The following is a 16,776-nucleotide window of genomic DNA, read 5'->3' on the forward strand; positions in this document are numbered from 1 at the left end:
GCAAGACAGCATAAATTGAGCGGGCACCATCCTATACTGATACTCATAGGGGATCACCTGATGCATATAAATATAATCCAAAACTACACAAGAGAAAAAAACAGCATCATAGAAATGGGATCACCGCATATATATTTCAAAAAATAACAATTTTTATTATTTAAACCACACCACACAAACAACTGTTATAAAAACAATTAAAAACTCCCACAAACAATGGGAGATGAGGGTCCAGATAATACAAAATACAATACTTAAGAAAATGTTGGAGAGTCCTATAGCAGCTGTTACTGCCGGTAGCAACAGGTGCACATGCAATGGGAAAAGTAATGAAATATAATGAAAAACCCTATATGCATGCTGTGCCCCCTATCAGTAGCCAATTGACCTCATAGTTAGTCAGATATACAAGACATACTGTCAAGACTAGGAGGCGACAGTTCCATGTAAGCTTAAAGGGAAATACAAAGTATACAAAGGGAACTGGCTAGCAGCGGCTATGAGAAGAAAAACCACCCCAAGTCTGCTCCCAGGCAACCTTCCCACAGAACAAGCAGATAACCGGCTGAATGAATGCCCGGACTCTACCAATACATGACCCACGCGTATCGACGCTAGAGGCGTCTTCCTCAAGGTCCACAGTTAAATGGTGGTGTGGACCAACTTTAAATAGTATTCAAAATAATCAATAATACCAACCAGGTGAACGGCATGATGGCGGCAGAAGCTGACAGGAAATCCATGATGGCGTGTATACAGATCCAATGCGCAGGTGCAAAGGATTTTGAGTGTCATGGACTGCGCAGGCGTCAGTCTGTAGCTAGAGTAACCAAGGCAACCCACAAACCAGGAAGAGCCCCGAGTTGATGTATAACAACGGCGTGGTTATGAGTCACACACGCAGACGCCGGAGTGATCAGGTGCTACCCTGCGTAAGTGCACGCCTGCCATGATGGTTACCAAGGCAACCCGCATGTAGAGAGCGTGCATAGTAACCAAATAGTACGGGTGCCCTGAGCCAATGGAAAAAGGCAATGAGTCCTGCGCACCTATTAGACACAGCGTAACCTGTGTATACTAAAGAAGAACCATGCCATCGGACTATATAGTGCGCAGGCGCCCAACCAGTAACAAACCAGTCTGAACCCACATAAGCCTGCAATATCGGTTATTGTATCAACAGGTATGCACAAGACTCAAGTGCACCCCAACCATGCCAGGCGACAAACGTAACCAGACTCAGAAGGGGAGCACCCAAGGGATACAGACCAGAGTACTTGCTAGTATACTAGTGCAACTAGCATTAGTGTCTTAAAGCCACTAATTGACCACATGAATCATAAGCAAAAACGTTATCATAGTAACCACTCCTATACCTGCATGCGCAATAGATGAAAATGTGGCGAAAGGCAGTGCTCACAAGGGGCAAGCACAGAGACATAAAGAACCAACAAGGGTAAGTATAGTGCAGCAAAGGATCATATTAGGACAAGGGGATAATAAGGCACAGACTGATTTAATCAGATTGTCACACTCCAAAGATGGAGAAACACTCCTATCGCTTAAAATGTGACATGTAGTAATCCGAAACGATCATACCAATGTAAGGAGGTTGCTTTCCCTGCTCCTTGCCTGGAACCACATAGTCAGACAGCTGGGTTGTTGGGGGGAAGACGTTCTGCCTTGGACAGAGGGGACCAGGGGACTGCTGGGAAGAGAGAGGGGAGTGGTCAGAAAAGAGCGGGAGAGCAGAGAGAAGGCAGCGCGCCAGAGAGAAGGCAGCGCGCCAAAGAGAGGGTAGGCTGCAGCGCCGTGCTCCCCTAAAAGTAGTGCTCCCCGTGAGGGCACTGAGGCTGAGGTACCCACCAGAGTGAAGGCTGGATGTGGGGGTGTAGATTTGGAAGCCTCCTGAATCAGAGACTGTGACCGTGCTGCCCTGATGACCGCAGTGACAAGCAAAGATCCCTGAGTGTGATAAGTAACTGCCCAGTGTGTGTGTGACAGCGTTATTACAGAGAGACTGTCAGCCTGGTACACAGAGGCTCCTGCAGCAGCGACGGAGGCTGTGCTATTTCCTGGTTCCAGTTTCACTTTGAGAAGAACAGGCTGCAGAGACTTAACCCCGGACTTTCCAGGAGACACAGAAGAGACTTCAGGATCTCAAGCCCTGCTGGTGACTGTATCCATATTGGGAAATAAGGACCCTCCAGTCAGGACTTCCCTGGGCTGATAAGTTACCAGAACATTCGTTAACCTTTTTGATTCCGCTTAATTGTTTACCGTTTACTGTTTGACTTCATTAACCCCCTGTTTACTCCCTGCGAGGAGAATTTTACCCCTGTTAATAAATCCCCTTCAACAGTTGGTCTGTCTGTTCCGTGGTGACATACGCAACCCTGCACTCTATTACACTTTGACCCACGTTGCCTGGCCTCCTACAAAAAGGCCACATTTGGATAATTTAGACACAAGAACTATAATGTTCCCCTTGTCAATCATGAACCTCCCAGGAGGTATAACAAAAGGCAACATGGGGCAAGTGATAGGAGGTACAGCATGAGAGAAAAAACAAAAAAACAAAAAAAACAACCAAACAAAAAACAGTCATATACTGAACATAAATGACACAATCCATCAGTATGTCCCCGTCCTTCTCAGAGTCCCAGGTCCCCTTCTGGCCTTCGTCCAGGAATACATCACAAATAGATGTGACAGACGTTTTAGTCCACTCGTGTCCAAGAAACCCCTGGAAAGGAACTTGATTCTTGTACTCAATTCAAAATGTCCAAGCTCCTAGAGTAGGAAACTAATAAAGGAAAAAACCATAACCTAGAATTAAAGGAAAAGAAAAAAGGAAAAGCTGAGGAAAATAAACAAATACCAAGGGCAACAAGGCCAAAAAAATATAAATATAAAAATAACAATTGCGCACCCCTACTCCCCACCCTGACATGATGCTAGAAATTAGAGTCTCTTGTAGAAGCCCGTATATAGGAGCTCTTCATTTAAGCAATAAGGTGACAAGCTGTTTAATTTATAAATCCAGCGAGATTCTCTCCTCAGGAGTTCGTCTGTGATTCTCCCGCCCCTAATACTCACAGAAATTTTCTCCAACCCCATAACCCGAAGGGTTCTGGGGGTACCATTATGCTGATCCAAAAAGTGAGCCGCCACTGAAGTAATTTGCATACCCTTGCTGTCTGTCCTGGCTGTTGTGAATTTGGATTCTGGGCTCCCCCGGTGGCTACTGGTGGAATTGAACTGGTGTCTTCATCTTCTCTGTTCACCTGTTCCCATCAAGATGTGGGAGTCGCTATATAACCTTGCTGCTCTGTTAGTTGCTTGCCGGTCAACAATGTTATCAGAAGCCTCTCTGTGCTTGTTCCTGCTCCTAGACAACTACTAGATAAGTTGGACTCTTGTCCATGTTTGTTTTTGCATTTTGTTCCAGTTCACAGCTGTAGTTTCGTTACTGTGTCTGGAAAGCTCTTGTGAACGGGAATTGCCACTCTGTTGTTATGAGTTAATGCCAGAGTTTTAAAGTAATTTCTGGATGGTGTTTTTGATAGGGTTTTCAGCTGACCATGAAAGTGTCCTTTCTGTCTTCTGCTATGTAGTAAGTGGACCTCAAATTTGCTAAACCTATTTTCATACTACGTTTGTTATTTCATCTCAACTCACCGCCAATACATGTGGGGGGCCTCTGTCTCCTTTCGGGGTATTTCTCTAGAGGTGAGCTAGGACTAATATTTTCCTCTGCTAGCTTTATTTAGTCCTCCGGCTGGGCTGGGCATCTAGAATCAACGTAGGCATGCTACCCGGCCACTGCTAGTTGTGCGTTAGGTTTAGTTCATGGTCAGCTCAGTTCCCATCTTCCAAGAGCTAGTTCCTATATATGCTTATGCTATGTTCTCTTGCCATTGAGATCATGACACCTGGCCATACAGATATTAGACACATGCTGCTGAATCCTGCGGCGCAACTCTTGAGTGGTTTGTCCCACATAGACCTTATCACATCCGCAGATCAAAGCATAAATTAGGTTGCGGGTACGACAGTTGAAAAACGATTTAGGAGACACCTGGAAGGATAAAGATGGTAATGTAATCCCCGTCTCTGCTAACATATATGTGCATACGGAACATCCCCCACATGGATAGGACCCACAAGTTGAGTGGTTCACACGGATCTTAGTGGTAGGGCGTCTGAAATGACTGCTCGATAGGCAGTCCTTAAGATTTTTCGCCCTCCTAGCCACAATCCTGGGTTTGTCCGGAATGATCAGTTTAAGGCTACTGTCACTGAGTAAGATCCCCCAGTTATCTTCCATAACCTTGCGAACATCCCCCCATTGGTTATTAAACTGAGTAATCAAGCTAGATGTATACACATTGGTTCTCACCCGGGGTTTCAAAGCTTCCTCTCTTGGCTTTTGTCGGGAATACTCAAAGGCACCGACAATAATCCTCCTAGGATACTCGCGTTCCCGGAAGCGATCTGTAAGCAGTCTTGATTCAGTTTGAAAGTCTGACATCTGGCTGCAGTTTCTTCGAACACGCAGAAACTGGCCCTTCGGGATACTATTGCGCAAATGGCGCGGGTGGAAGCTAGAATAGTGTAATAGGTTATTAGTAGCCGTACTTTTACGGAAGAGTGTCGTACAAATACGATTATCCTGGAGCATGATCTTCAGGTCCAGGAAATCAACGGAATTAGTAGAAAAGTGAGAGGTCAATCTGATGTTCATACGGTTGCTGTTGAGTTCTCCCACGAAGGTCTCCAGGTCAGCAACAGAACCTGTCCATAAGACAACAATGACGTCGATGAAACGATACCACTTCAGTACATTGTTACAAAAGAGTGGGTTATTTTTCACCTGAGTCTCCTCCCACCATCCCATAAACAGGTTCGCGTATGGGGGCGCACATCTGGCCCCCATCGCGGTACCTGAAACCTGTTTATAATATACTCGATCAAAAACAAAATAGTTCCTTTCGAGGATCATTCTCGATAGATCTAAGATGAAGGAGTCATGCCCCCTATTTCCTGTTGAAAATTTATCTAAATAGAAGGACACGGCCATAATACCTAGGTCATGGTTGATATTCGTGTAGAGTGCTTCCATGTCAAAGGTTGCTAGAATAGTATTATCCGGTACTTCCAGTGTGTCCAGTTGATGAATTAGAAAGGAGGAATCACGACTATAAGGGTACCGTCACACAGTGCAATTTTGATCGCTACAACGGCACGATTCGTGACGTTCCAGCGATGCATTTACGATATCGCTGTGTCTGACACGCTACTGCGATCCGGATCCCCGCTGAGAATCGTACGTCGTAGCAGATCGTTTGAAACTTTCTTTCGTCGTCTAGTGTCCCGCTGTGGCGGCATGATCGCATCGTGTGACACAGGTTGTATACGATGTGCGCACAGTAACCAATGGCTTCTACATCGCAAATACGTCATGAAATTATCGCTCCAGCGCCGTGTATTGCAACGTGTGACCGCAGTATACGACGCTGGAGCGATACTTATACGACGCTGTAACGTCATGAATCGTGCCGTCGTAGCGATGAAAATGGCACTGTGTGACGGTACCCTAAGAGTCCAGGTTAAGAACGATGGGCTGTAGGAAGAAGTCCAAATAAATGCAAGCTTTTTCAAAAAGTCCCCCAATCCCCGAGACTATAGGTCTGCCCGGGGGATTGGATAACGACTTATGCACTTTTGGGAGCATATAGAACGTCGGTATAACTGGAAATTTAACTGTTAAATAGTCCAGCTCCTTCTTATCAATAATTCCCCTAGTCTGAGCATTTAAGAGTAATTTATCCAACCCAGACTTAAATACAGGAGTAGGGTCAGAAGGTAGGGCAACATAGTGCTGTGTGTTGCCCAATTGCCGCTTTGCTTCCAGGCAATACATGTCTTTAGGCCACAGCACTATGTTGCCCCCCTTATCAGCCTCCTTGATTTCAAACAGGTCATTTGATCTTAAATTGGCCAAAGCCTGTCTCTCCTTCCTGGATAAATTGTTCTGACAATGCCTATTGACCCTCAAATCCCGAATGTCTTTACTGACTTTATCAAAAAAGATTTGAATGGCCTTTTGTTATACCTCCTAGGAGGTTCATGATTGACAAGGGGAACATGATAGTTCTTGTGTCTAAATTATCCAAATGTGGCATTTTTGTGGAAGGCCAGGCAACATGGGTCAAGGTATGATCGTTTCGGATTACTACATGTCACATTTTAAGCGATAGGAGTGTTTCTCCATCTTTGGAGTGTGACAATCTGATTAAATCAGTCTGTGCCTTATTATCCCCTTGTCCTAATATGATCCTTTGCTGCACTATACTTACCCTTGTTGGTTCTTTATGTTTCTGTGCTTGCCCCTTGTGAGCACTGCCTTTCGCCACATTTTCTTCTATTGCGCATGCGCATAAAGGTATAGGAGTGGTTACTATGATAACGTTTTTGCTTATGATTCATGTGGTCAATTAGTGGCTTTAAGACACTAATGCTAGTTGCACTAGTATACTAGCAAGTACTCTGGTCTGTATCCCTTGGGTGCTCCCCTTCTGTGTCTGGTTTCGTTTGTCGCCTGGCATGGTTGGGGTGCACTTGAGTCTTGTGCATACCTGTTGATACAATAACCGATATTGCAGGCTTATGTGGGTTCACACTGGTTTGTTACTGGTTGGGCGCCTGCGCACTATATAGTCTGTTGGCATGGTTCTTCTTTAGTATACACAGGTTACGCTGTGTCTAATAGGTGCGCAGGACTCATTGCCTTTTTCCATTGGCTCAGGGCACCCGTACTATTTGGTTACTATGCACGCTCTCTACATGCGGGTTGCCTTGGTAACCATCATGGCAGGCGTGCACTTACGCAGGGTAGCACCTGGTCACTCCGGCGTTTGCGTGTGTGACTCATAACCACGCCGGTTATACATCAACTCGGGGCTCTTCCTGGTTTGTGGGTTGCCTTGGTTACTCTAGCTACAGACTGACGCCTGCGCAGTCCATGACACTCAAAATCCTTTGCACCTGCGCATTGGATCTGTATACACGCCATCATGGATTTCCTGTCAGCTTCTGCCGCCATCATGCCGTTCACCTGGTTGGTATTATTGATTATTTTGAATACTATTTAAAGTTGGTCCACACCACCATTTAACTGTGGACCTTGAGGAAGACGCCTCTAGCGTCGATACTCGTGGGTCATGTATTGGTAGAGTCCGGGCATTCATTCAGCCGGTTATCTGCTTGTTCTGTGGGAAGGTTGCCTGGGAGCAGACTTGGGGTGGTTTTTCTTCTCATAGCCGCTGCTAGCCAGTTCCCTTTGTATACTTTGTATTTCCCTTTAAGCTTACATGGAACTGTCGCCTCCTAGTCTTGACAGTATGTCTTGTATATCTGACTAACTATGAGGTCAATTGGCTACTGATAGGGGGCACAGCATGCATATAGGGTTTTTCATTATATTTCATTACTTTTCCCATTGCATGTGCACCTGTTGCTACCGGCAGTAACAGCTGCTATAGGACTCTCCAACATTTTCTTAAGTATTGTATTTTGTATTATCTGGACCCTCATCTCCCATTGTTTGTGGGAGTTTTTAATTGTTTTTATAACAGTTGTTTGTGTGTTGTGGTTTAAATAATAAAATTTTTTATTTTTTAAATATATATGCGGTGATCCCATTTCTATGATGCTGTCTTTTTCTCTTGTGTAGTTTTACAGGTTGAGAGAATGTTGCAATGTTGATGGAAAATGTTTTGAGCAGTTACAAGATGAAATTGTGTTAAACAAATGTAATAAAATGTGTGAATGTGTTATGTTTACCCATATAATCTGTTTTGATAAAGGTCTTTGATTCCACAGTATGGCTACTGTTGGGCCACACTGTATCTTACATATATATGCATCCTGTTGGATCTACTTTTGGCTTGGCTTAAAATACAGCAGTAAAACCTATTGCGAATCCAGGCTTAGATTTACAGTACAGCTTGAAGAAGTGGATGACTTAAGGCTAAAGTTTCTGCTGGATGGAATCTGGCCACACTTTCCAGAACTGGGCAAAGCATTTATGTACAGAGCTTTTGCCTACAGACAGGAGAAATACAAGCTGTAATGTAGGCTAGGTTAAGAGGTTATGCACATCCATCTTATTACCTAATAACCAGATTTTTACTTCCACAGGATCTTGTCCCCGGGCTCTCATAACAGCATTCTCGGTCATCTTGGGCTAATTGGTGGCTGCCTTGGGGTCCTACTTTGTGCAGTGCTGATTCTTGCTGTCTGCTGGTGTAAATACAAGGCTAGAGTCTTGCAAGTAAGAGACATTTATCACTCACAGCCCTGAAGAAGCTATACAAGGAATGATTCATTCCTGGATTTACTTCATAGCAGGCATGAAGACATTTTTTTCAATTTTATCCTTTTTAAAAGTAAGAAATTTAAACTTCTGGAAATGAGAATTTTACTTACCGTATATTTTTTTTTTTACACCAAAGTGATTAAGCTTTGTGACAATTTCCAAATAAATGCTTTCAATTTTATAATGACTTCTGTTTGTACAATGACTGGTTTCTTCAAAAATGTTTCACAAAATGAACTGTAAGGAAAAAAATTGCTCCTCGTATTTAGTGAAAGAAACGTAACACAACTCCAAGGCACTTGGTACTACATTACTATTTGTATTTTAATGCATAAATTGGTAATGCTTTGTTTTTATTCTGACACTTCTGAGGTCTCTAGGCTAGGCCTTTCCTGCAGTTCCTGCTACTTCCTTGTAAAACTGGGCTACAAAGTTTGGGTCCTGCTGCTCCAGTTGTCGTAAAAATTCATTTCGTTCATCCTCATCCCAGCTTTGGAACCACTGATCCCAAAGTCTCATTTGACACTGAAAAAGGCTTGGTGGCGGTGCAGACAGTTGCAAGGAACTCAGTCCTTCGAGGAGCAAGCACAGCTTGCCAGGCACTGCTTTGCACAGAAGGTCCTGCAGAAAGCGGTTTCGTTGGTGTTCTGTCCATTCAGTAAACCAGTGCAGGACACATCGCATTTCTTGTGCTGGGACATAAGAAATAGAAATGGCCTCCTCTGTCATAACCTAAAAGATATGGACCCAAGATTAAAATTAATATACACTCCTCAACATTGAAATTATGAGACAAAGAAGGGATAGGCATAGAATTATGGATTGATAGGCATTGAATATGCAAATGGTGAAAAAATGGAAACAGCATTTTCAAAACATCTTGATTTACTCAGCATGGAGTATGAGAGCAATGTGCAGAAATACACTTGCACACTTTGGCATGTCATCAATGAGGTTATTAACCCTTTCGTGCTACAGCCCGTTTTCACCTTCTTGACCACGCCAACTTTTAGGCTATGTGCCCACGTTGCAGAATGTAAGCAGAATTTTCCTCATCAAAACGGACACTCCCTTGCCAGGAAATCCGCTCGTGTTTTTTTTGCATTTTTATCGCGTATTTGTCGCGTTTTTCATGCTTTTTTTTCCATTCGTCCCAATACGACTAAATAGCGGCAAAATCGCCGTGATTCTGCAAAATGAATGAACATGCTGTGTTTTTTTCCGTGATGGATTTCCGCTGTGGAAAAAAATGCAGCATGGGCACAATTGCGGAATGCCATTAGAAATAATGGATGGGATGCGTTTTGTAAGCGTTTTTTAAGCGTTTCCGTAGCGAAAAAATGCTTAAACGCTTAACAAACGCAACGAGGGCACATAGCCTTACAATTCTGACCAGTGTCACTTTATGTGGTAACAACACTGGAACGATTCAACGGATGCCAGTGATTCTTAGATTGTTTTTTCGTGACAAGTCATACTTTGTTAGTAGTAAATTTAGGTTAATGTTTTTGATTAATTTGTGAAAATATCAGAATTGTGGTGAAAATTTTGAAAATGTTCACACTCTTAAACCAGAGAGCTATGTCACACAAAATAGATAATAAATAACATTTCCCACATGTCTACTTTACATCAACATCATTTTTGAAACATCATTTTCTTTTGTTAGGCTGCTTTCACACTAGCGTCAGTACGGGGCCGTCGCAGTGCGTCGGGCCGACGTACCGACGCATGCTGTGAAATAAATGCCCGACGTGGGCAGCGGAAGCAGTCTTACGATGCTTCCGCTGCCCCTTTGTAATGTCCGGGGAGGAGGGGGCGGAGTTTCGGCCGCACATGCGTGGTCGAAAATGGCGGACGCGACGCGCAAAAAAGTTACATGTAACTTTTTTTGTGCCGACGGTCCGCCAAAACACGACGCAACCGTATGAAGTGTATGGAGCATTATATGGGGCACATTGTTATATGGAGCATCTTATGGGGCCATAAAGAACTGTATGGAGCATTATATGGGGCACATTGTTATATGAAGCATCTTATGGGGCCATAAAGAACTGTATGGAGCATTATATGGGGCACATTGTTATATGGAGCATCTTATGGGGCCATAAAGAACTGTATGGAGCATTATATTTGGCACATTGTTATGTGGAGCATCTTATGGGGCCATAAAGAACTGTATGGAGCATTATATGGGGCACATTGTTATATGGAGCATCTTATGGGGCCATAAAGAACTGTATGGAGCATTATATGGGGCACATTGTTATATGGAGCATCTTATGGGGCCATAAAGAACTGTATGGAGCATTATATGTGGCACATTGTTATGTGGAGCATCTTATGGGGCCATAAAGAACTGTATGGAGCATTATATGGGGCACATTGTTATATGGAGCATCTTATGGGGCCATAAAGAACTGTATGGAGCATTATATGGGGCACATTGTTATATGGAGCATCTTATGGGGCCATAAAGAACTGTATGGAGCATTATATGTGGCACATTGTTATGTGGAGCATCTTATGGGACCATAAAGAACTGTATGGAGCATTATATGGGGCACATTGTTATATGGAGCATCTTATGGGGCCATAAAGAACTGTATGGAGCATTATATGTGGCACATTGTTATGTGGAGCATCTTATGGGGCCATAAAGAACTGTATGGAGCATTATATGGGGCACATTGTTATATGGAGCATCTTATGGGGCCATAAAGAACTGTATGGAGCATTATATGGGGCACATTGTTATGTGGAGCATCTTATGGGGCCATAAAGAACTGTATGGAGCATTATATGGGGCACATTGTTATATGGAGCATCTTATGGGGCCATAAAGAACTGTATGGAGCATTATATGTGGCACATTGTTATGTGGAGCATCTTATGGGACCATAAAGAACTGTATGGAGCATTATATGGGGCACATTGTTATATGGAGCATCTTATGGGGCCATAAAGAACTGTATGGAGCATTATATGTGGCACATTGTTATGTGGAGCATCTTATGGGGCCATAAAGAACTGTATGGAGCATTATATGGGGCACATTGTTATATGGAGCATCTTATGGGGCCATAAAGAACTGTATGGAGCATTATATGGGGCACATTGTTATGTGGAGCATATTATGGGGCCATAAAGAACTGTATGGAGCATTATATGGGGCACATTGTTATGTGGAGCATCTTATGGGGCCATAAAGAACTGTATGGAGCATTATATGGGGCACATTGTTATATGGAGCATCTTATGGGGCCATAAAGAACTGTATGGAGCATTATATGTGGCACATTGTTATGTGGAGCATCTTATGGGGCCATAATCAGCATTTGTGCAGCATTATATGGGGCATATTTTAATATGGAGCATCTTATGGGGCCCATCATAAATTTTATGGAGCATTATATGGGGCGTATTTTGTATGGAGAATCTTATGGGGCCATCATGAACTGTATGGATCATTATATGTGCTCCTGATTCAATATGGATATTCAAAAACACTTAAACTACTGATGTCTCAATTATTTTTACTTTTACTGGTATCTATTTTTATCATTTACCAGTAGCTGCTTCATTTTCCACCCTAGGCTTATACTCGAGTCATTAAGCTTTCCCAGTTTTTTGTTGCAAAATTAGGGGTGTCGGCTTATACTCGGGTCGGCTTATACTCGAGTATATTTGGTATCTGTAATTTTATGGCCCTCACTAGGCATTGAACTATTTCCCTTGAATTTGTTGGAACAATGGCCAGAGCAATGAATGTTATTATAGGTACAACATGATGATTTTGCAGGGTCTTTCTAGCCCAATTTCTGTATGCTGGTTACAGGTGTGTGCATATATTCCCTCCCATGCCTTTGTACTTGTTCTATTTATATCTTGTTAATCAAATTTACATAGTCTTTTTTTGGTTGGACTTCATGACTGTGTTTCTTTGGTTTTGGCATTTTTGGTTCAGATATAGTCCCAATGTATACTATGGGTGGTATATAATATTGCATCAGGTTTATTATTAGTTTTACCCATGTGTATATCATGCTTGCCACCAATTTCTTTTATTAATTCACATTTATGTATAACATTGGGCTGAGTAAATGAAAAATTACCATTTTTTCCTGCTAAAAGATTGTTTTGGCCACAAGTTTGTAATTTTCAAAAGGGCTAATAGGATAAAACAAACAGTACAATTTGTCGCACAATTTCGGAGTATGTCAATTGATTGAAAACTACTTTTGAGGCACAGAAAAAAACAAAAACAATCTCAGGATCAGTGGGATCCGTTGAAGCATTCCAGAGCTCATAAAGTGAAATTGTAGAAAGCATATAAGGAACCCAAACAATAGAACCATCATGGTACCATGCAGGGAAACCTAAATGGATACAAGTGTGCAGGACACACCAAAAAGTAACATAACCACAAAAGAAAAAAATAGTGTACCAGTCCTAACGTAGAAAAAATCAATTTTATTAAAGCTATAAAACATGAAACAAATCAAACAGTGACAGTAATGGGTTAAAACCGGCGCACAGGCCGTAGCTACAACAAAAGAGGAACAACATGGCACCCATTATAGAAAACATACTGGTACAGGCCCATATGGAGACCATCCATAGGCTAATAGTCTATATATACTCCATAATCCACTGTGGGAACGCTCATGAACAGAACAACATAAGGGCTGAAACGTACCGATGTAAGTAAAGGATAAATATACAGCAGGTACCGTGATGTCCCCTTCCTCCCGACGCGCGTTTCGGGTGTCCCTTCCTCAAGGGAGGCATACCCGAGAAGTGATTCCCCGTCCTCATATGCAGGAGCTACCGGAAATCCATCGACCCAAGTCCCGCCCACCACGCCGATACACATGGGCCCATGTGATCAGGCGCGGGGGGACGGAATAGAGGGACGGAAAACCGGAAGTGTGCGTCAGAGCTGTAACCGGAAGTGTGGAAGCAACCATCTTAATAGAGGTAAAGTGCGCCTCATAAAGTGACAGCGGTCAGAATTAAAAAATGAGGCCTGCTCGTTAACCTGCAAAATACCTCTGTCCTGGAGTGCTGTTAGAAATCATCTGGATCTGTCGGACATTGCCCCATGGCATGGCCACTGGGCATCAGACCTGACACTGCATCCTGGGTTATTTTAGATCATAAAAACACAATGCAGGTGTGAACCAAGCCTGAAAACCTGCTCCACAAAGTAGAAATGTCAATGATTCCCAGACAGCACACTTGCATGACTATTTCTGAATACATAATAATAGATTATGGCTGCACACATCTGTGCTAAAATAAGGAAGTTTGAAATCTAAGGAATAGGAATAGCATAACGGCTTATGAACTTTATGAACAAACATGAGATTTTAGCACAAGATTTGGCCAAATATTGTGAGCCCATTCACCAACGACAAGGTAATCTCAGATTGAATGGGTTACTACACTGCCTGCCTGGTGTGAACACTTACCTATGGTCTCTGAGCTACTGCCCAATGTGAACACATGCTTGTGGCTAATGACATGATAAAGCCTTCTTATATAGGGAGGCTCAGAACCAATAGTGTTAAGATGTAATTAAAAATCACAGGTATGGTGAAGGGCGGGACGTTCAAGTCAGAAAATAGTACATAGTAAAAATAAGTAAACTGACTGAACAATATATATAATAATTATAAATGCTGGTGCATAGCCAAAAAAATACATACATAATAATAGATTATAGCTGCACACATCTGTGCTAAAATAAGGAAGTTTGAAATCTAAGGAATAGGAATAGCATAACGGCTTATGAACTTTATGAACAAACATGAGATTTTAGCACAAGATTTGGCCAAATATTGTGAGCCCATTCACCAACGACAAGGTAATCTCAGATTGAATTACATCTTAACACTATTGGTTCTGAGCCTCCCTATATAAGAAGGCTTTATCATGTCATTAGCCACAAGCATGTGTTCACATTGGGCAGTAGCTCAGAGACCATAGGTAAGTGTTCACACCAGGCAGGCAGTGTAGTTACCCATTCAATCTGAGATTACCTTGTCGTTGGTGAATGGGCTCACAATATTTGGCCAAATCTTGTGCTAAAATCTCATGTTTGTTCATAAAGTTCATAAGCCGTTATGCTATTCCTATTCCTTAGATTTCAAACTTCCTTATTTTAGCACAGATGTGTGCAGCCATAATCTATTTTTATGTATGTATTTTTTTGGCTATGCACCAGCATTTATAATTATTATATATATTGTTCAGTCAGTTTACTTATTTTTACTATTTCTGAATACAGCCACAAATTCAGCTCTGTATGGATACCATTTACTATAAACTGGGAGTTGGTATTGCCAGTTCTTACAATACCCAGAAATTGCCGCTAGATGGAGCTGTCGCTCCAAGAAAAGGTCCGGAACTAACCGACTTACCACTACACCAAATGGAGGCGGGGCCTAAAGCTGGAGCGAATGTGACGTAAAAGGAAGGTAGGGGGGAGGGGGGAGAGCTTCTCCGAAAAAACCCGAGCTCGGAGGCGGAAGTGCCCGAGGCTGACGTCACGCAGCGGGATCGGCCGAAGTCGGTCGTATAGCGCCCCGCAGCCGGTGCTTCGGTTTGTTACTGGCTTGGGGCTGCACCAAGACGCAGAAAATGGCAGAACTAGAGGATGTGACGCTGGACGGGAGGCCGCTGGACAGCCTTCGGGTCACCGACTTACGGGCGGCGCTTGAGGAGCGGGGATTAGCTAAAAGCGGTCAAAAGAGCGCACTGATGAAGCGACTAAAGGGGGTGAGTCTGTGTGCGAGTACCTGCTCGCTACCGAGGTATAACGGCACATCCCGCGGAAACGCGCACTCCCCACAACAAGCTTCCTGCGCGTTCCCGACTCCCCCCTCCTCTTCCTATCGTACATTGTAACGCGCCTGCGCTGAGTCTGCGTTGTGAGCGGCGCAGACGTACATTGGTTTATGGCAGAGCGTAACGCATGCGCGCTAGTGCCGAAGAGGCCTTCTTCCCGCCCTTTCCCGCTTGGCGTCTTGTACGGGCGCGCGGCCCGGGTCTTGTCCCGCCCCCTTGTGCGCGTTCCTGCGCAATTATGGGATCTAAAAACAAATCCATAAACTGAATGTGACCTGAGCAACGGCCGGCGCCGCGGTCTAAATATGGCCGTGCTCCTGCGAGCTGCTCACTGGCCCTGCTGGTGACGGGCTGGATACACTGGGAGGACTGCCTCGTGTGACATATGGCAGCGTGCTGATGTGACCACAGCTCTTATGTCCAGCGCCTCTGGTTATCCCATGCGCAGTGGTCGGGAGGCTGAGAAATGGCTGTTACCACAGGTTCTCCTCACTGTGGGCCCTGTAGGCCCGTGGGCAGCAGAATGCCGGCTATTTACCTCAGTGCGCAGACAGTGGCCGTATACGTCATACCTGGGCCGAGGTGGCCACCGAGGGACGCCGGCACCATTCATCACCTCATAAATGCGACCATTGCCCCTGAGTACAGATGAGCGAATATGTTCGGCTCTCTCCTTATTCGACAAGCTATAGCGCTTAAGTCTACGTTCACATTTGCGGTCTGCGCCGCAGCGTCGGGCGCCGCATGCGTCATGCGCCCCTATATTTAACATGGGGGCGCATGGACATGCGTCGCACTTGCGTTTTGCGCCGCATGCGTCCCTGCGGCGCCCGCGTCCGGGCGCAGAGGACGCAGCAAGTTGCATTTTTGCTGCGTTCAAAATCAATGAAAAAAAGGACGCATGCGGCGCAAAACGCAGCGTTGTGCATGCGGCGCAAAACGCAGCGTTGTGCATGCGGCGCAAAACGCAGCGTTGTGCATGCGGCGCAAAACGCAGCGTTGTGCATGCGGCGCAAAACGCAGCGTTGTGCATGCGGCGCAAAACGCAGCGTTGTGCATGCGGCGCAAAACGCAGCGTTGTGCATGCGGCGCAAAACGCAGCGTTGTGCATGCGGCGCAAAACGCAGCGTTGTGCATGCGGCGCAAAACGCAGCGTTGTGCATGCGGCGCAAAACGCAGCGTTGTGCATGCGGCGCAAAACGCAGCGTTGTGCATGCGGCGCAAAACGCAGCGTTGTGCATGCGGCGCAAAACGCAGCGTTGTGCATGCGGCGCAAAACGCAGCGTTGTGCATGCGGCGCAAAACGCAGCGTTGTGCATGCGGCGCAAAACGCAGCGTTGTGCATGCGGCGCAAAACGCAGCGTTGTGCATGCGGCGCAAAACGCAGCGTTGTGCATGCGGCGCAAAACGCAGCGTTGTGCATGCGGCGCAAAACGCAGCGTTGTGCATGCGGCGCAAAACGCAGCGTTGTGCATGCGGCGCAAAACGCAGCGTTGTGCATGCGGCGCAAAACGCAGCGTTGTGCATGCGGCGCAAAACGC

At 44.6% G+C, this 16,776-nt stretch overlaps 3 protein-coding genes across 16 annotated transcripts in view; 2 read left to right on the plus strand and 1 right to left on the minus strand.

Annotated features, from left to right (window-relative positions):
• The window catches only part of CIROP (ciliated left-right organizer metallopeptidase), a 99,787-nt gene extending 91,280 nt beyond the window's left edge, over window positions 1-8,507 (plus strand). For 2 of the 3 annotated variants that reach the window (XM_077298954.1, XM_077298945.1), the window contains exon 15: window positions 8,206-8,507. In XM_077298954.1, coding sequence (XP_077155069.1) covers window positions 8,206-8,368 — 163 coding nt within the window. In that variant the 3' untranslated portion in view covers window positions 8,369-8,507. The remainder of the gene's footprint in view (window positions 1-8,205) is intronic. The other variant, XM_077298962.1, reaches the window with a different exon arrangement.
• A 174-nt stretch (window positions 8,508-8,681) lies between these two features.
• Window positions 8,682-15,643, minus strand: C1H14orf119 (chromosome 1 C14orf119 homolog). Of its 4 annotated transcripts, none has more exons than XM_077299000.1 (2): window positions 15,511-15,643; window positions 8,682-9,115 (listed from the first exon to the last, which is right to left on the minus strand). In XM_077299000.1, exon 2 carries the CDS (start codon window positions 9,110-9,112, stop codon window positions 8,765-8,767), a length of 348 nt encoding a protein of 115 aa, XP_077155115.1. In that variant the 5' UTR covers window positions 9,113-9,115; window positions 15,511-15,643; the 3' UTR covers window positions 8,682-8,764. The 4 variants fall into 4 exon arrangements, with proteins under 4 accessions (XP_077155115.1, XP_077155107.1, XP_077155098.1 ...); XM_077298992.1 differs by lacking the exon at window positions 15,511-15,643 and adding an exon at window positions 15,338-15,435; XM_077298983.1 differs by lacking the exon at window positions 15,511-15,643 and adding an exon at window positions 15,187-15,312.
• ACIN1 (apoptotic chromatin condensation inducer 1) overlaps window positions 14,975-16,776 on the plus strand; it is a 151,384-nt gene continuing 149,582 nt past the window's right edge. For all 9 annotated transcript variants that reach the window (XR_013224159.1, XR_013224161.1, XR_013224162.1 and 6 more), the window contains exon 1: window positions 14,975-15,166. Coding sequence is in view for 4 of the 9 variants with exons in the window: in XM_077298863.1 (XP_077154978.1) it covers window positions 15,029-15,166 (138 nt within the window). In the remaining 5 variants the exon portion in view is untranslated. The remainder of the gene's footprint in view (window positions 15,167-16,776) is intronic.

This window comes from Ranitomeya variabilis, chromosome 1, assembly GCF_051348905.1.
Source record: "Ranitomeya variabilis isolate aRanVar5 chromosome 1, aRanVar5.hap1, whole genome shotgun sequence".
Taxonomy (NCBI): Eukaryota; Metazoa; Chordata; class Amphibia; order Anura; family Dendrobatidae; genus Ranitomeya; species Ranitomeya variabilis.